Source organism: Cydia pomonella, chromosome 4 (genome assembly GCF_033807575.1).
Source record: "Cydia pomonella isolate Wapato2018A chromosome 4, ilCydPomo1, whole genome shotgun sequence".
Lineage (NCBI taxonomy): Eukaryota > Metazoa > Arthropoda > Insecta > Lepidoptera > Tortricidae > Cydia > Cydia pomonella.
The window spans coordinates 8389306-8407088 of record NC_084706.1 but is presented as its reverse complement, the minus strand read 5'-3'; the positions used below and the strand labels follow the sequence as shown (position 1 = coordinate 8407088).

Below are 17783 nucleotides of genomic sequence, written 5' to 3'. Positions count from 1 at the left end.
TAATGGTCAGTACTAGAGGTGGTAGTTCATTTAGTCACACGTTATATTGAACAACAAACACCCGCAAATTCCGTACCGCAATTTTATTGATCATGTCTGACGCAGCGCCTTACTCGCCTACCTTTAGCTATTTCAGTATTTTAATTACATGCTAGTTTTATTTGGTTGCTCATCAAAATCGGATATTGGAACATGCACAGCGATTTGAAAGACTGTTTATTTTTTTTATGTTTATAATATCGTCCTACGGTATTACCCTGTTAATGTTTTTAGGAAAAGCGCTCTATCTTCCCGAGGTTATATTTTCTGAGCGATGACGATTTGTTAGAGTTACTCGGTCAAGCACGAGCGGGGGCCGAGGGTCGAGAGGCGGTCATGCAGACGCATCTGAAGAAATTGTTCCCGGGGACTAGTGGAGTGCGGCTGGGGCCTGGAAACATGTCGATTACGGCACTGTGTAGTCTTTACGGCGAAACGTTTCAGCTTGACCACCCGGTCGACATAGATTGTCCTGTCGAGGTATAATATACTTTTTGTGGTTGCCTTTGAGGAAAACAATGGGGTTTGTAGTATTCTAAGTTATTTGAGTGGGGACACACAAAATAGTTAGCTTAATTTATGCAAAAAAATTGGGCCTGTTTGACATTTATAATATTAATGCCATCGCATGAAATTAATAATTTCTGATTTAATGACATATGCAATCAGTTTTGTAATTGCTTCCAGGTTTGGCTCAAGAACTTGGAAACGGAAATGCGTTTATCTTTGAAGAATATGACTATAAAATGTGTCGTTTCCAGTTCTCTACAGGAGCAGGATCCATTTTCGCTTCCGACTCAAATACTTTGCCTAGCTCAGAACATACGTTTTACGGAACAAGCCGAGAAAGCTATTGTTTCGAAAGATCTTCACAAATTAATGGCTAACATCGAGAAAGAAAGTGCATACTACGCTGCCACTGAAATTGAGGATGAAAGCGAGAAGCAGAAGCGACAGGCACTCCTCTTACAGTGTGCTTATTACATTAATGTAGTTCGTACATTGATTAGCAACAATGTTGTCGCTACTAGTGATTGGCTGTGGCAGAAGCACCTCAGGTACCTTCGTAACTCGATTCCCATCCGTTTGCCTATTTATACTCGTACCGATTTTATCTTTTATGTAGGCACTAATAACTATTATTTTTTTAGATTCTACATACAGAGTTCCAAAGAAGTTATTGCTAAAATGGGGTTAGCCCAGATTTCTTACTCGTATGAGTATCTCGGGATCAATACAGGCCAGTTTGTTCGAACCGAATTGGCTGATGAATGCTTTTTGATACTGACTCAGGTAAGTAAATGTCGTACAGCCAGTATCAAAAGTAGCTAAGCGGGCGACAATTTTGCTGTCAAGACAATAAGACTGCGTGCAGATCATTCTGCACATCTGGGCTCCTTAGCCTATTTCTTAGCTGCTGACTGTAGGTTTATTATGCGCCATCTTGTTTGCAATGCAACCAGTTTTATTAACAAAAAAAGATCCTAAACACTATATAATATAATAATAATAACGTTTATTGCTTTCACATTGGTGTTCATACAGATGTTCTTAATGAATAATATAATGTTTCACAATATGACAACACTAACACATAAAACAATTATAACATACCTACAAATTACAGTTTATAGTATATGCCTATTTATGATATTTGTTAGCATCTAAATATTCTTGTAAAGAATACAAAACAATTATTTATTAAATAAGTTTTCAAGCTACTTACAAATTTATCATATTCTGGTTCTATCGCTATTTCTTTAGGAAGACTGTTGAAAATTCTTATAGATATGTTATAGGGACTTTTGTTACTCGTTTGTAAATTACTGTCAGGAAGGGCAATCTTATTTTGATATCTTAGGTTCAAGTTACTAGTACTTATAGAAGATACTTCACTAGGGATGATTACGGGGCCATGATACCGAATCATGCGGATGACAAAATGTGATGAAGACAGACGTACTGAACCACATTTTCCACGAGATCAACCACGGAGTAGACAAAGCGTAATGGACAGGGATATATTTTCGCGATATTCATATTGTATCTATGGGAAAAGTTGATCCGTATGAACATTATCATAAGGTTTTGGTCATTTAGAATGATCGTACCCGCTCAGTATAGAATAGGTAGTTGGTATTATTTTACGCCCAACATAACACGGCGACCTTGTGCGACTAGAATTGAAGACTTTACCGGGTGTGGCCTGTAACAGAAGCAATAAATTAAACTGTAGGCTGTACTCCTCAAACTGACCAACATTTGTTCAGCTACTTTTAAAAATAACCTTTATTTTGATTTTTAGAACGCTTTAAAGTTTATTCTAAGACGCAATGTATTGCGAATTGTGTTATGTTTACAGCGTGACAATCAACGTCAATTAGACTAGTGATAGCGTACATTGAAGATAATATTTAATTTGTATGAAAAATAGGAAGTCAAAAGAATTCATAATTTTCAAAAATCGTTGAACAAATGTTGGTAATTTTGAGGAGATAACCTACAGTTAAATTTATAGTCTGTTGATATTTTAACGTTTCTTATTTTTAGTCATTGCATCTTGGTTTGATGGGAAACCCATTTGGGCCAGCCGGGACGGGAAAAACTGAGTCAGTTAAAGCACTGGGCGGTCTAGTTGGACGCTTAGTCCTGGTTTTCAATTGCGATGAGGTAAGTAGAGTTAATAAGGAGTTGTAATAGGTGGTTAAAGTCAAACAATTAATCGTGACGTTAAACAGCAGTTTCACTAGATGGCGTTTTCACAGCGCAAGGCTTAGTCAATCAATACACAACATATAAAGCGTTGTGATAAACTGATAACACTGCACGATTTTTTCTTTGCTAACAACACTACAATTATATAACTTTCATTGCTTTATTTGATTAGATATAAATATCTACATTTATGCTAAAATTATCTTAATTTTTGACTTATGGCTCTATGAGCTGTAGACACCGCGAACCGCCATAACCCCGACATTTTGAAAATTTTCCCAAAAATAATAGGCGACAGAAATAATCATAACGTTTTAATTTTTTTTTTTAATTTATCTGTTAAGAAATGCGACCTGTAGGGGAGAACAATTGTAATGATGCACACCAAACTATGTTGGTTAAGAGCGATCAGACCAGTGTTCCGAAAGGTCGCAAGTTCGGGTCTTGCCTTGCCCGATGCGGGGAATTTTTCCTTTAATTTAAAAATCAGAAACGGAGACCTTCGCTTGGGAATTGAATTGGGAAAATTGTATCGTATGGGAAGTATCACATTTTAAGGCTGAGTTAAGTCAATCCGTGTTGATTGTGGCCGGTGCCACCGAGCTCGATGACTTTAAAATTTTGTAGTGTCAATAACACAATTATTAATAATCCATCGAGTATCTTACTAGGAACTCTGATACGTCTAGCTTGACATAATATGCCAAAAATAAATTGTGAAATTGTGTTACTAACTGAATCATCAATATAAAAGTCTATAGGAAACGTGCATGAATTGTAGGGAGCAGCACAGGAGCCCCTTGTTTATTGTCAAGTTTATGTTTCCTCCAGACCCTCCGACGTGCACGGTCCCTATTGATGGAAGTGTCTACTGGTGGGCGTCTGGTATCCGGTATTATCTAAAACTGTAATATTTCTTGCAAGACACGCATACATGCTGTATTTTAAAATACCCTTAAGAGGTGACGTAAAGCCAGGAAATTAGAAAGGAAAAAGAAATATGGCGCTCCGTGCGTAATTTGCGACAGAAGATTTGACGACCGCGTGGGTTTTAACGTAACTCCTCAGTAACTCTAAAAGTATATTTCTGATTAAAATTACGCTAGTCAAATCCCACGGCTATATCACTAGCTATTGCATACTTAAATTATACTGCTATGGTATGCAGGGTAACGACATACAATCGAAAATAAATGAACTTAAGAAATGTTTTTGTGATTTTTTTCTATCGAGTCAATTTTTTGCTTAGACTCTGTCCGCGCAACTGTAGTATAGTTTACGAGTGATTTTTAGTAGCCTTTGATTAAAACATGTAAAAATTCAATATAAAAACTTATATTTTGCATTAGCCTCCTATATTTTTTAATACAGTTGCTCAAAAAGTACTACTTTACGTAGGTGTTTAGCGTTCGCAAAGTAAGTTTTTGCGAACTTGTGCTTTTTACTTTTCCTATTTTAGTTCTTAAATTTATTTCTAACCGTAATCCATTCGTCCACGCCATAGAGTAATAACACTGACCAGCCAATACCTTGACCAGCGCGTAACCAAAACGCTGCTTATTTCGTCGTCGACTTCTAGCCTCAAGTAGAGGATTTATCAGTACTGATACTTGACACTAGATGTCGCGACAAGCCAAAAGTCTACTGCTTAACAATTTTCAGCTTATATTACAACCTGATTATCCGGAACTCTATTTTTAACTCCTTCTGCTTGTAATAGGCATTAGCTGTAAATTGTTGAGCAATACGCTTTTCGTCTGTTGCGACACGCGACACTCGTGTCATCTAGTGTCAAGTAGCGGTACTGATAAGTTTTCTACTTGGCGCTAGATGTCGACTACGAAAATAAGCACCGTTTTGGTTACGCCCTGGTCAAGCATAATTTAAGTGTTATACTTGGTAAAGGATTTGTGATACACCTACAATTCTTAGATAGGGCTTAATTCACTAGATAGCGCTGTTACAAATTTGTCAAGGTTTTTAAAATTTAAACTTATACTCGTTTTTATTTACTTCGTTGTCAGTTTGAAGCAATTAATTGCACAACGCATTGTTCATTTCTGGCAAATCTTATTATTATTATTTTTATTATTCAAATTAGTTACACAGCATTACAGTATTCCTACTAAGGCACTGCGAACTACAAAACATATTATATTATAGGCAATGGACACAGAATGCATGGGTCGGCTGCTCAGCGGCCTGGCGTTGTGCGGCGCTTGGGGCTGCTTCGACGAGTTCAACCGGCTGACCACTGATACACTCGCTAACATCTCACACCAGTTAGCTTCGCTGCTGGCCGCTATGCGAGAAAACACAGGGCAGGCCACGGCGTTGCTCAATGGGAAACACGTAAATTGATATCTTAATTGTCACATGAGTAGTCTCCTAAGTAGCCAATAGAGCTACTTCGACGAGTTCAACCGACTGACCGCTGATACTTGCTAATATTTTACACTAAAGCGCTGTAAAATTGCCTTGTGTGCGATTTCCATTCGCACATGGCCAGTTAATATCTACATGACACGAGAAATCGAAACTAAAAGTTTAATCAGAAATTTGGTTGAGGTCGTCACTCGTCACTGAGTAACTAAACTAATATCTTATCATAAACACGCAATGTTGTTCCATTGATACAGTTTGAAGTAGTATGTAGAGTAGATTCATTTTGAGCAATAGGTAAGTAATTACTTAATCACTCATATTTTCATTGCAAAGTTAAACGAGTACGATTTGATGTCTTTGCGTTTTGATGCAAATTCTCTAGGTGCTTAGGTATGTAGGTATAGGTACCTATCGCACCATAAAGACGGTGCGATGCGTGGCATACGACAATACATATTAAATACTGCGCCATATTAAATTTCGAATCCTTATCTCCTTAATTCATTTTCATCATTAGTTATATTCGCCTCTCAAATTTCCTCGCTAGACCTCGTGTCGATTATAAATTTTATAAATCAATTGAATGTCGACAACTGGGGCTACCATTAAGTTGACAACCGTTATTGGTATACCAAATATTCTGCTGTTATATGGTATGTACCTAATACTCTATAAAATATACGCCACAGCTACAGCTATGCAAGAGGAAGGTATAAAAGCCTAAATAGCACATAGTAACCGTAAAATAAAGACGATTAACCTTTGGATTGGTAGGCCGTCGATTCCCCGACCGATTATGTCATTTAAATTTCAAATTTGATTAATTGAAATAAAATCAAAATTCCAATAACTCTAAAACGACATATGCTACTTGAAAAGTTAAATAGGCCATTACGATGAAATATAATAATAATTTATATTTGCAGGTGACCGTATCCCAATGGTGCGGCGTGGCAGCAACCATGAATCCTGTGGGAAGAGGCTACGGTGGGCGCCGCGCGCTGCCGGCGGCCTTGGAGCGAGTGCTGCGGCCCGTGGCCATGGTGGAGCCGAGAGGAGACCAGCTGGCGAGGCACCTCCTCGCGGCGCAGTGCGTCACCGACGCTGAGACGCTGGCAGAGGACTTATATGCCGTTTTTTCTATGGCCAGGTGATTATTGTTTTGGCAGGTAATTAGAAGAAAAAATGCTTGAGAAATAATTGCCGTGCCTCACCAGCAGCGTAGAGTGAGTCCCTGACTCACGGCCACGGTAGAAGCGAGAGGCGTCTAGTAAGGAATTAGACAGAGGCACAAAAATACATATTTTTGATATAATAAAAGGACTTTTGAGTATGTATTATTATGTCGAGTGTGTAATAAACTGAACCCTATAGTTTACTACGAAGGACCTCAATCTCCGATTGACGCCGTACGCTGCGGACACATTATATGAAAGCACAGCTACAACTTTATAGAATGTGACGCAGTACAAATCGTCAACTGGAAATCTAGGTTAGAAGCACCGCGAAATAAATGAGATAAAAAATATGTTAGATATACATAGTAAAAAAAAATAAACATAATGAAATGTTATTAGCACGCTGCTGGGCGGGCAGCGGCACTACGACTGGGGCCTGCGCGCGCTGAAGGCGGCGGTGGGCAGCGCGGGCGCGGCGCTGGCGGCGCGGCCCGCGCGGCCCGCGGCCCCGCGCGCGCGCCGCGCCGCGCTGCGCCGGGTGCTGCGCCTCAACAACGTGTCCAAGCTCACCGCCCCGGACAGGGGGAGGTGATACCGCCACACTATGTCCGACCGCCACTCTGTGAGCTGTATAGACCCCACGAACCTCCATGGCTCCGCCATCTGACAAATTTCCGAAAACTGAAACAAAAAATCCATATCAAACTTGCTCACAAAATTTCATAAGAATCGGTTGAAAATCGGTTGAGAATCGCTCGCTCGGTCAAAAAATCAAATTATACCGATCAAAGTATATCCCGAAATTTATCTCCTATTAGTCCTACTCCTAAAAGACTTGGCAGATTGCCAGTTTTTAATTATGACTAACAATTATAACATTCTGACTAACAGCTGTCAATTACAATCCGCCAACTTATATAAATCGACATATTCGTTACTAAAATCTAAGGTAGAATTCGACAAGCGACTTTTAAGAATAGCCAGTTGCAAGACCCACTAGTATGAATTTGGTTGGTCTAACTGAATACTCTATCTTATATTTTTTGCATACAAAAATAGCTGCAATTGTACTTTAACTCCTAGCCTAAGGTCGAATCTTCTCGTTCTGGCAGGTTCGAGAATATCTTGTCGCTGGTATTTGCTGACGTACCCCAAGAAGAGCACGCTACGGATCCGATAAGTTCCGCCCTCGACGCTTCCGTCGCATCGCTCGGTCTTGTGCATAATAAGCTTCAGGTATAATAAAAAAAAACTAACAGTTTCTTACATCAGGGGTCGCTATTACGAGCTCGTACGAGCTCCTGGATTCAGCAAAAGGACATTTAAGTAAATTATTACGGAAGTCGGAACTTTTAAGAAAGAATAAAACATTCCCTGTTCTTTTACATGAAAACACTCACTTGAATATTTATTGCAACACCTTTAAAATGAACTGTGGTGTCAGATGCATACCTAAACTTTTTAGGCGAGTTAGCTGCGAAGCGACACAGATGTCCGAAATTTATTTGTACTGTGCAAAATGACATAACTTGTATATACTTAATTTTGTTTACACAATTTGCTGCGTAGTCTCTAGCTTCTCGGTTTGAATGCATTTGAGAGAGTATATTATTTCATTCGCATTTAATTGTTTAACTTTCATATTATGATGTATTATTATCTCAGGTTCAAAAATGCATCGAGTTGTATGAGCAGATGCAACAGAGAATGGGCGTGGTCGTAGTCGGACCCCCCGGATGTGGGAAGTCAACCATCAGAAAACTTCTAAAGACAGTAAGTGATCCCATAACTTAAGAGATGTAATTTTTGTATATGTATAGTACATTACGATACAAGTGCGAAAAATAGGAAATTCGAAACGAGTGGCGATAAATTAAAACACGACCGAAGGGAGTGTTTTAAATCGACACGAGTTGCGAATTACCTATTCGCACATGTATCGTACAACGTTTTACAGTACATATGGCTCTTTAAAGTTTCGACATAGTTACATAATGTGCTACTTTACGCACTAGTGCGGAAAAGTAGCACCATATGTACTGTAAAATATATTTTAATATCCTTAACAACTTGAATAACCTAACCTAGTCCCATAAGGTTAGTTTTATTGATGCAAGAGAATGATGTATGTTTTATATACTTTGGTCATAAGTTCTGTCACAAAGGTTTTGAGCATAGATGGTAGGTAGGATCGTATAGATGTGCTATACGCGTGAGGGAAAGAACATATGCAATGCGACAAAATTAAAAACACGTTTTTATATTACTGACAACCTACCAAACACAACCTACGTAATTTGGTCGGGTTATTTGTTGCCCACCATAAAGCATACTAAAATTTACTGTGGGGAATTAAAAAAATGAGACGGACTAGGACAAACAATAATAGCGCTTTCTCGGCTACTTCTACTGAAAGTTCCTTAAGGGCATCTCGTTAGGTCATCTGCCGGCTCTACCATTTCATCTCTATACTAATATACCTCTACGGTTCTGAGTGATATAATGTAATACAAAGCTTTTAGTAAAAAAAAGTTAGCCCTGATTTGAAAACGTTATATACAATATTTAGAACGCAGTCATAATAATAGTATTTTATGCAACAGTTGTATAAGAAGGGTCAAAAAAGGCGAGTGGCGTGAGTTACAATGTGAGCCGGAGCTGAAGGCGTAGGCGAACATTGTAAAGGAATACGCCACGAGCATTTTTTGACCTACTTATACAACGTTGCATACAATACTTTTCCTACGAGTCAACAAAAATAAATCTTAATTTAACAAAACCAAAACGAATACGGTTTTAAACTAAGTGCATTGATGCCAACTTACAAAATATTCATTTGGTTGCATAGTAAAAATAATTACTTCATAAGTCAGAAACACGCATGTGACACCCGTAATATAGCAACACCCATAGACTACGAAGACCGCTTAGCGTTGCTTGTTAGTCTCTGTAGGCTACGGTGGCCAAAATTGAGAAAAAACTGTCCAAAAAATTAATTTAGCAAGTAGCAAGTACCAGGGCCTCATGAGTTACGAGGAGGTGTCGCCGACCGGCCGGCCGCGGCCCGGGGCGGGCCGGGCGCGTAACAAGGTATGCTCGCGCGTCTTGGCTATATACTTTTGCTGTAATTTGTTTACCTAAATTAAGATTTATTTTTGTTGACTCGTAGGAAAAATATTGTATGCAACGTTGTATAAGTAGGTCAAAAAATTCTCGTGGCGTATTCCTTTACAATGTTCGCCTACGCCTTCAGCTCCGGCTCACATTGTAACTCACGCCACTCGCCTTTTTTGACCCTTCTTATACAACTGTTGCATAAAATACTATAAATATATGTTGTAAACAATCTACGGAAACTGAGAAATGGTACAAATAGACCTGGATATTCATTAAACACAAAGTTAATAAAATAAAGGTAGGTAAAAACAACGTAGTAGTTCAAAAGTAAATAACTATACAATTACGGACAATGAAAACGGGCCAGTTGCGTAAAAATTGCCACACAAAGAAACCCATCCTCAATGTCCCTAGGTGTACATTTATTTGTCAAAAAGTATTGGATTAGATAAGCTTTCAAACTATATATATGAATAATAAGGGTTCTGTGCCTATAACTTTTTTATCAGTAAAAATCTTTGTGATATTTGTGATAGAATTTATGACCTGATATCCACACCTTAGGAAATGAAATAAATGGGTGTCCTACATTACACACCCGAAATAAATAAATTCTCATACTATAATTCAAGCCCAGTACCACTCTCACAAGTGAGGCTAGGTCACTCACTATTAACCAATGAGAATTTGAAATAGAGGTGGATTGTCAATGTAAACTTTGTAGCCACAGTAAATTTACTGTCATCTTATGATACATGATTAAAACTTTAATTCTCTCACAGATATGTGTTAAATTTGTTTAATTTCAAAAAGTGGCGCCATCAACTATACTCTGAATCTTTAGGTATTTAAAAAAGTAAACAAACAATTTGCACATTTTCGGGTAGTTAAAACATTTATGGGTTAACCAATCAAATACAAAAGCGCCTGGATCTGTCACTGAGCGACCTGACTTTAACCTACATTATTTGATCATGTAATGTTTTCATCTACCCTCAACTGGCTTGAAGAGCCATTTGAGGGTAGGTTTTGTTTACTTTTATTTAAATACCTAAAGATAAAGAGTATTGATCATAGGCCAAAGTAGAGCATAGAATATCGAAGCCTTTTTCCAATACCGGTATTTTTTCTATATCAAAATTTTGAATATCGGTTTTCCGATAGTTTCGATATTTTTTCGATACTGGAAGGAAAATATAATAAATCACTCGCTATAAAACCATGCAGGCTACCAAAAGCCTTGGGGTACCCCCTAAAAGTCTGGCTCTGCGGGCACGGACGCAAAGATGGCAGTCCTATCATCGTGATCGGGGCGCTGTGGGCTAATCACCTGCACGCTCTTCAACTAAATAGATTATGAAACCTGCTCAAGAAACAAGTAAAACAACGGAAACGCATTGGATGCTTAAATGTCACAACCATGACTGAGAGGCTGCCACAGGTAGCTAAAGTCATGAGTGACTACAGCATCCACATCTTAGGATTGACCGAAACGAGATGGAACGGGTTTGGCGAAGTAGAGGCAGATTTTGGCACAATTCAGCGGCAATGAAGACAAGGGCGCACGCCGGGAATATGGAGTTGGTCTTCTCCTCAGCCGTTGTGCTAAGCTGGAAGCCGATTTCGGAGCGCATCATGCATCAGCGCGGTTTGACTCTCAGCCCCGTAAGATTAGCGTCCTACAGTGTTACGCCCCGATGAACGAAACCACTGACGAGTCAAAAGCCGCCTTCTATGACCAACTTCAGGCCACACTCAGAAGCGTTCCCAGACTAGACATCGTGATCTTGATGGGCGATTTCAACGCGTAGTTAGGCAACAACAACGAGGGAAGGGAGCACTACATGGGCCCGCATGGAGCCACCGGAAACATAAAAGAGAACGGAGAACTTTTTGGTGAGCTGTGTTCTGCAAGATGCCTGGTAGTGGGTGACACACTATTCAAACCCAAGGAGTGCCACAAGACTACGTGGAAATCCCCCGACGGCGTAACGCGCAACTAAATTGACCATGTTGCGATCAGCCGTACATGGAGGTCCTCATTGCTGGACGTGCGGAACCGTCGTGTAGCCGACGTGGACAGCGTTCACCACCTAGTTGTTGCTGAAGTGCGACTCAAATTGGTCTTTAGAATTTTAGAAGTACGAAAACTCCGGAACCCGGAAATCCCGGAATGGCGGGAGAAATTTCGCCTATGAATCAGGAATCAGTACGAACTTCGAGAGGAACTTGAAGATGAGCAGTTGGAGGAAACCTGGAACCGCAGCCGCACCCCCTATACGAGTGCCGGTGAAGAGGTGCTCGGATCGGATAAACCCAACAAGGGAGGGTTGTATATCGGCAGAGTTATGGCAACTTATAGAATATGATATGAATAAATCTGCAGTTACAATCTTCTACAGAGCCAGAAACGTCCAGTCTCTGGGATCGATACAGCACCCTTCATTCGAGGATCAGGAAACTCACGACCGCTGCAGAGCCGCAGACGAGCTGGCGGAGCACGCCAACACCGCCGCGCGCCGCAGCGACATGCGCGAGCTCTAAGACGTCACGCGCGTTCTTAGCGGCCGTCGGGCACGTGCAGCGAAGAAACCGCTGAAAGGTAAAGGCGGCATTCTCTTGTGTACCTTGAACGAGCAGCTTCAAAGATGGACTGAACACTTCTCGAGCCTGCTGGAGCAAACGCAATCCCCGGACACCCAGCATACCAGTACCGACCTCCCAGATGAACTATTGTGTGTGTCGACGGCACCACCCTCCTTCGAAGACCTTGAGACCAGGGAGAGCGCCGGGCATTGACACAATTCACAGTGTCACAAGTCACAATCTCGTTGTTTTTAACGGAAACAAAGTATTTGGTATCACAGTACTCACAGTAAATTGATGTACCTACTTTTTGACTCTTGTAACGCATTACGTAGATTTAAATTAATAATAAAAATGTGAATATCGAAAATACCGGTTTTCTGTTAATGTAATATCGATAATGGAATATCGGAATTTCATCCGATATTATCGAAATTTTGATTTTATCGAATACCGGTATCCATGCTCTAGGCCAAAGGTTATGGCGCCATCGCTCGAAAAGATGCCGCTGTGGCTCCAAAGTTAACTTTGACAATCCACCTCTATTTCAAATTCTCTTTGCTACTAACTAAAGAGGCCGTTAAGTTTAGCTAGTCAAGTAGTTATGCTATTATATTTCAGGCTCTTGTGCAACAAGGCAGGAACATAGTGGAGTACACGATGAGCCCGAAGGCGATGAGCCGCAGCTGGCTGCTGGGCCACATCGACCCCGATACGCGGCAGTGGAGCGACGGCGTCATCTCCGCCACCGCGCTGCAGGTGTCCAACCAATCTGCAGGTGTGTTATACTACAAGGCTACATAGTGGAGTGCGCGATCAGCCCGAAGGCGATGAGCCGCAGCTGGCTGCTGGGCCACATCGATCCCGATACGCGGCAGTGGAGCGACGGCGTCATCTCCGCCACCGCGCTGCAGGTGTCCAACCAATCTTCAGGTGTGTTGTACTACAAGGCTACATAGTGGAGTGCACGATCAGCCCGAAGGCGATGAGCCGCAGCTGGCTGCTGGGCCACATCGACCCCGATACGCGGCAGTGGAGCGACGGCGTCATCTCCGCCACCGCGCTGCAGGTGTCCAACCAATCTGCAGGTGTGTTGTACTACAAGGCTACATAGTGGAGTGCACGATCAGCCCGAAGGCGATGAGCCGCAGCTGGCTGCTGGGCCACATCGACCCCGATACGCGGCAGTGGAGCGACGGCGTCATCTCCGCCACCGCGCTGCAGGTGTCCAACCAATCTGCAGGTGTGTTGTACTACAAGGCTACATAGTGGAGTGCACGATCAGCCCGAAGGCGATGAGCCGCAGCTGGCTGCTGGGCCACATCGACCCCGATACGCGGCAGTGGAGCGATATATTTAGTATGGTGTACCGAACTATTTGGCTACTTTGACTGCTACGAAGTATTTGACGCTGACTGTACTCATGAAAAATTATACTATTCTAAATCTATTAAAAGAAAAGAAATATATTTCTATCATTGTCATCCCGTGTTTGACATAAATGATATTTTTTTATATATTTTAGTACCTATATGGAAAACCAACAGCGCTATCTATATATATGTATCTAATAGAATTACAGAGCCAATAACAGGTTCTCACTTATAGAAATATAATAAATTATTAAAAGTTTTTGCCCAACTTAATTTACACATACAAGTTCCTACAGCATAAGAACAGATGGTGGTGGGTGGGTAGTGGGTAAATGAAGTTGGACAAAAACTTTTTATAATTTATTATATTTCTATATATAGAATCCTGTAAGTACGTATTCAGTAATGTATAATATGCATGTGAATGAAGTCAGAAGGGGTTAGTCCGCCATTTCTACTGATATCTGATTCCGATAAATATAAGTAAAGCTGGTCTTGACTTTTTCAAACGAGCAATTTCAATGTGGTTTTATCCGTTTACTTGCGTTACTCATTGCCAGCTTTGTCTTCCAGCACTAATACATGAATGTGCGCCATCCCCAGACGTATGGTGTTGGGTGGTAATGGACGGCGACGTGGACCCGTCGTGGGTGGAGGCGCTGAACTCGGTGCTGGACGACAACCGGCTGCTGACGCTGCCGTCCGGCTGGCGCGTACAGTTCGGCGCCAACGTCACCTTCCTGTTCGAGACGCACGGCCTGGACCACGCCTCGCCCGCCACGCTGTCCCGGCTGGGGGTCATTCTGATGAGGTTGGTGTGCTCTGACAAACCAACTTGTCACTAGAAAAAGACGCGCAATTAAAATGTTATATCGGAGATCAAAATTTTTCAAAGGAGGGTGGGCTAATTGGCCCATTTGACCAATAAGGGCAAGCGGTATGGCATCGGATAGATTTTTCTACGTATACGTGTGCAAGAAGTTCCAAATTTTTGTGTAAAAAAGTTATCGCCGCAAATGTAGTGTGAGTTGCACCGTGACTATATTTTTTGGAAGCCTAAGAAAAATCGTTTCTCGAATATCACAACTGAAGTAGATGTCGCTATATGGCCCCGTACATTATGCGGTATAGAATTTTACGACCCTTTTTTTGCAGGCAGTGGCACGCGCGGTTTTAGTTAACAATAGACAAAGGATTAGCCGTTAGGGGCCAGCTACAAAGCTAACGACTATACCTAACTCTGGTTTTCGAACAAAACGTATAGCACTATCTAGTTCTACTGATACAATTTTTCTTAGATGTTACTTCTCTTCTAAAATCTGTATCTCTTTGTTTAAATTACAGCAAAGAAAGCAGCGGTATAGAAGAGGTTATGGAAAACTGGATGCGAAAAGCCGAGTTTGATAATGAACTGGCAAAGATGGCACTGTCGTCATTGCAGCAAGCCATTAAGAAATGCATCCATTGGTTTAACACACATAAATCTGATGTTGTTATAAAGATATACAATCTGTCAGTTGTAAGTATATATTTTTAAGGCGTTATTTGCTTGACGAGTAAGTAGGTAAGGAAAAATTATTAATGCCTTAGGTCGTAGACATAGGCAAAACAATGCCAAAAGCCTCCAATTTCATGTCAAGAGTTTACAGTATTTTTTTTAATATCACTTGTGCGATATCGTCAGTTTTCTGCGTCCGCGAGACTCAATAGGTTGAGCTTGTATTTACCTAACTATGACCATTTTTACAGGTAAAACATATACTAACTCAGTTTGAATACATTGCTCAGAACGAACTGACCGGCGTTAATAAAACACCTGAAGAATTGATTTACTTGGCCATAGAAAGAAGTGTTGCAAGCATAATCAAACCAAATGCTATTGACAAGTTCCATGAGGAGGTAATATGGTTAACTTTTCCAATTATTCAATAGTGCTGATATTGATTACATGGAGCCTAGCACAGATGACAATCGCACATCAACAAACGCCAAATGAAAAGAAAAATTGTATCGGAACGACAGATAAGCCACATTATTGGCGTTTACTTTTAATTTACATTGTTTAACGTTAACGATACTTAACGATTGTCATGTTGGGTAGGCCCCCAGATGTTGTTATTTATTGATAAACGCGCTACAAGCCTTAATTAGCTATTAAATCGTTTATCTTAATTTGTCATTTTGACTTATGTAATTGTAAGAAAGGGATAAAACTTAAATTAACTAATTAAACTTGTAAAGTTTTGTGATAGGGCACTTTATGCTTCGAATTTTGACAGCTAATTTATATAGCGCTGTACGGCTCCGTACTTTATGCGGCAATTGGGTTTGTCAAAAGTTGAAGTTTGACAATTCAGTTATAATATTTTTCACATAGCTTACGTACGGTCACACTTGTCATCTCCAAACTAATACTATTTATAACCTTATAACACAAAATTGTATTGAGATGACAGCTGTCACCGTACCCTAGCCATATGAAAAATACTATACCTCCATAGCATCTTCTTCATGGCAAACAAAAATAAGTACAAATGGATTTTATATAGTGATCTTAGTATTTTCATCATCAAATCAAGCATTTACATTTGAAGAAGTGACATTTGACGAAGCGGAACTGCTGATGATGAACAGAATGGAACTCTTCAACGCCGCATAGTTCACGTTTGGCAATTTGTTCTCTTCGCATGTTTGTGAAGCAGTTAGGTTTTTAAGGTACATTTTTGTCAAGCTTGAGTTTTGATGATGGATTCCATGAGGAATTGAGGGTACTTTTCAACTCTTTTAAGCAAACTTATAGCCAATTTAAATATTATTTCATGCATGGTGTGAAATAATTTATTTTAAATATAGTTGGGTCCTATTGCGGGTATTTTACCAGTCTTTTTAATTTCATTGTATGAAATCCAAAATCAACAATAATCTTTCTTTCACCGGTCTCCCTCATTGAAGCCGGTTTTTTTTTTCTTAAAAGTAATATTAACAATAATTGATTGGTATTTTTTTTTTAATTCTGGAACAAAACATAAATTTAAAGACCGATCGAGGTCCTGTATTTTTTTAGTGTGAAATTAGCGGTGATAAATTACTAATTTTCTATCTATTCAACTAGATTTTGTTATAAAATTCAACATATGTTATCAATGTTATCATCCCTGTTCCGTCATCCCGCTATTCCAGATGTCCGACGTGCTGGGCCCGCCGCTGCCGCGCCCCGTACTCCCGGCAGGCTGGGTGACGGAAGCTCTCTACTTATCTCCGCGACTGGCCGCTGTCGAACCGACAGTCAGAGCGTGCTTCGCGTCTGATGATTCGCACCTACTCATGATTGGACCTGATGCTTGTGCCAAGAAGTAAGTTTTCTTAATAACTAAAGAATCAATATAGCCAATTTACAGCGATCATGATAGTTCTTAACTTAACATGTGTAAATGACTTTATTAATGAAGTATGTTGCGATTTCAGTTTATTAGCTGAGTACGTTGCGAAAGAGAGCAACGGGACGGTGATAACTATAGCTTGCACACCAATATTGGAGCCTACAGATATCATTGCGGAACTGAGAAGGGTAAGTCACTTAACCTCATAAAAGCCCGCGGTCTTTACCTAAAGTGCGAATTAATTCAATCGAATTTAAATCACTTTGATTTCGAATAGGGCTACAACTAACATTTGTTTTTGTTTCGTTAAATTTTTAAACAAACTTTAAACATCATAAGCAAGGTTTTATATCAACTACAGTGAAGCCTGGATAACTGAGACTTGAAGGGACCTACCAATTTGCCTCACAACACATTGAGTACCGGGAACCTCCTCGGCGGGTTTTCTGTTCGTAGTCGCTTTCCTCTACAAAGCGGGAAAACGCTGAGATCGGCTACGAGCGTAACGCTACGAAAACGTTGGTAGCGAATGTGTTAAAGAGGTATTCCACTTACTCAGGGTCTCAGTTAGCCAGGTATTAATAAAATGTCTCTCATTTATAGAAGGTTCCATTAATAGAGGTAGAAATAGATGCTATTTCAGTTATAGAGGTGGTCAGTTAGTAAATTATTTTGTAAACATTATGTATGAATTGTAATCTTTGACAATAATTATTACACAAATTGACTAAGTCCCACACTAAGCTCAATAAGGCTTGTATTGAGGGTACTTAGACAACGATATAATATATAAATATTTATAAATACTTAAATACATAGTTATAGAGGCTTGTTCTGTCTCACTAACAGAGGTAATTCAGTGCTAAAGTGTAGAGGCCGCACCATGAGTCCCGGCTATGGAGGTTTCTCACTTATCCAGGTCCCACTTAATCAAGTTTCACTGTAAATAGCTGGCTGTTGTTTTGATAGTCAACAAACGAAACTCATTTGACCTGTCACGCAACATCCCT

The 17783-nt window shown here is 40.2% G+C and overlaps 1 protein-coding gene across 1 annotated transcript in view; it reads left to right on the top strand.

The window, feature by feature from the left end:
• Positions 1-17783, top strand: part of LOC133517475 (cytoplasmic dynein 2 heavy chain 1) — a 149635-nt gene that overhangs the window by 70140 nt on the left and 61712 nt on the right. The window contains exons 27-41 of the mRNA XM_061850807.1: positions 274-519; positions 727-1097; positions 1191-1332; positions 2590-2709; positions 4918-5106; positions 6066-6289; positions 6717-6905; positions 7430-7553; positions 7983-8090; positions 12642-12798; positions 13997-14204; positions 14738-14912; positions 15143-15292; positions 16574-16746; positions 16859-16961. Coding sequence (XP_061706791.1) covers positions 274-519; positions 727-1097; positions 1191-1332; positions 2590-2709; positions 4918-5106; positions 6066-6289; positions 6717-6905; positions 7430-7553; positions 7983-8090; positions 12642-12798; positions 13997-14204; positions 14738-14912; positions 15143-15292; positions 16574-16746; positions 16859-16961 — 2679 coding nt within the window. The remainder of the gene's footprint in view (positions 1-273; positions 520-726; positions 1098-1190; positions 1333-2589; positions 2710-4917; positions 5107-6065; positions 6290-6716; positions 6906-7429; positions 7554-7982; positions 8091-12641; positions 12799-13996; positions 14205-14737; positions 14913-15142; positions 15293-16573; positions 16747-16858; positions 16962-17783) is intronic.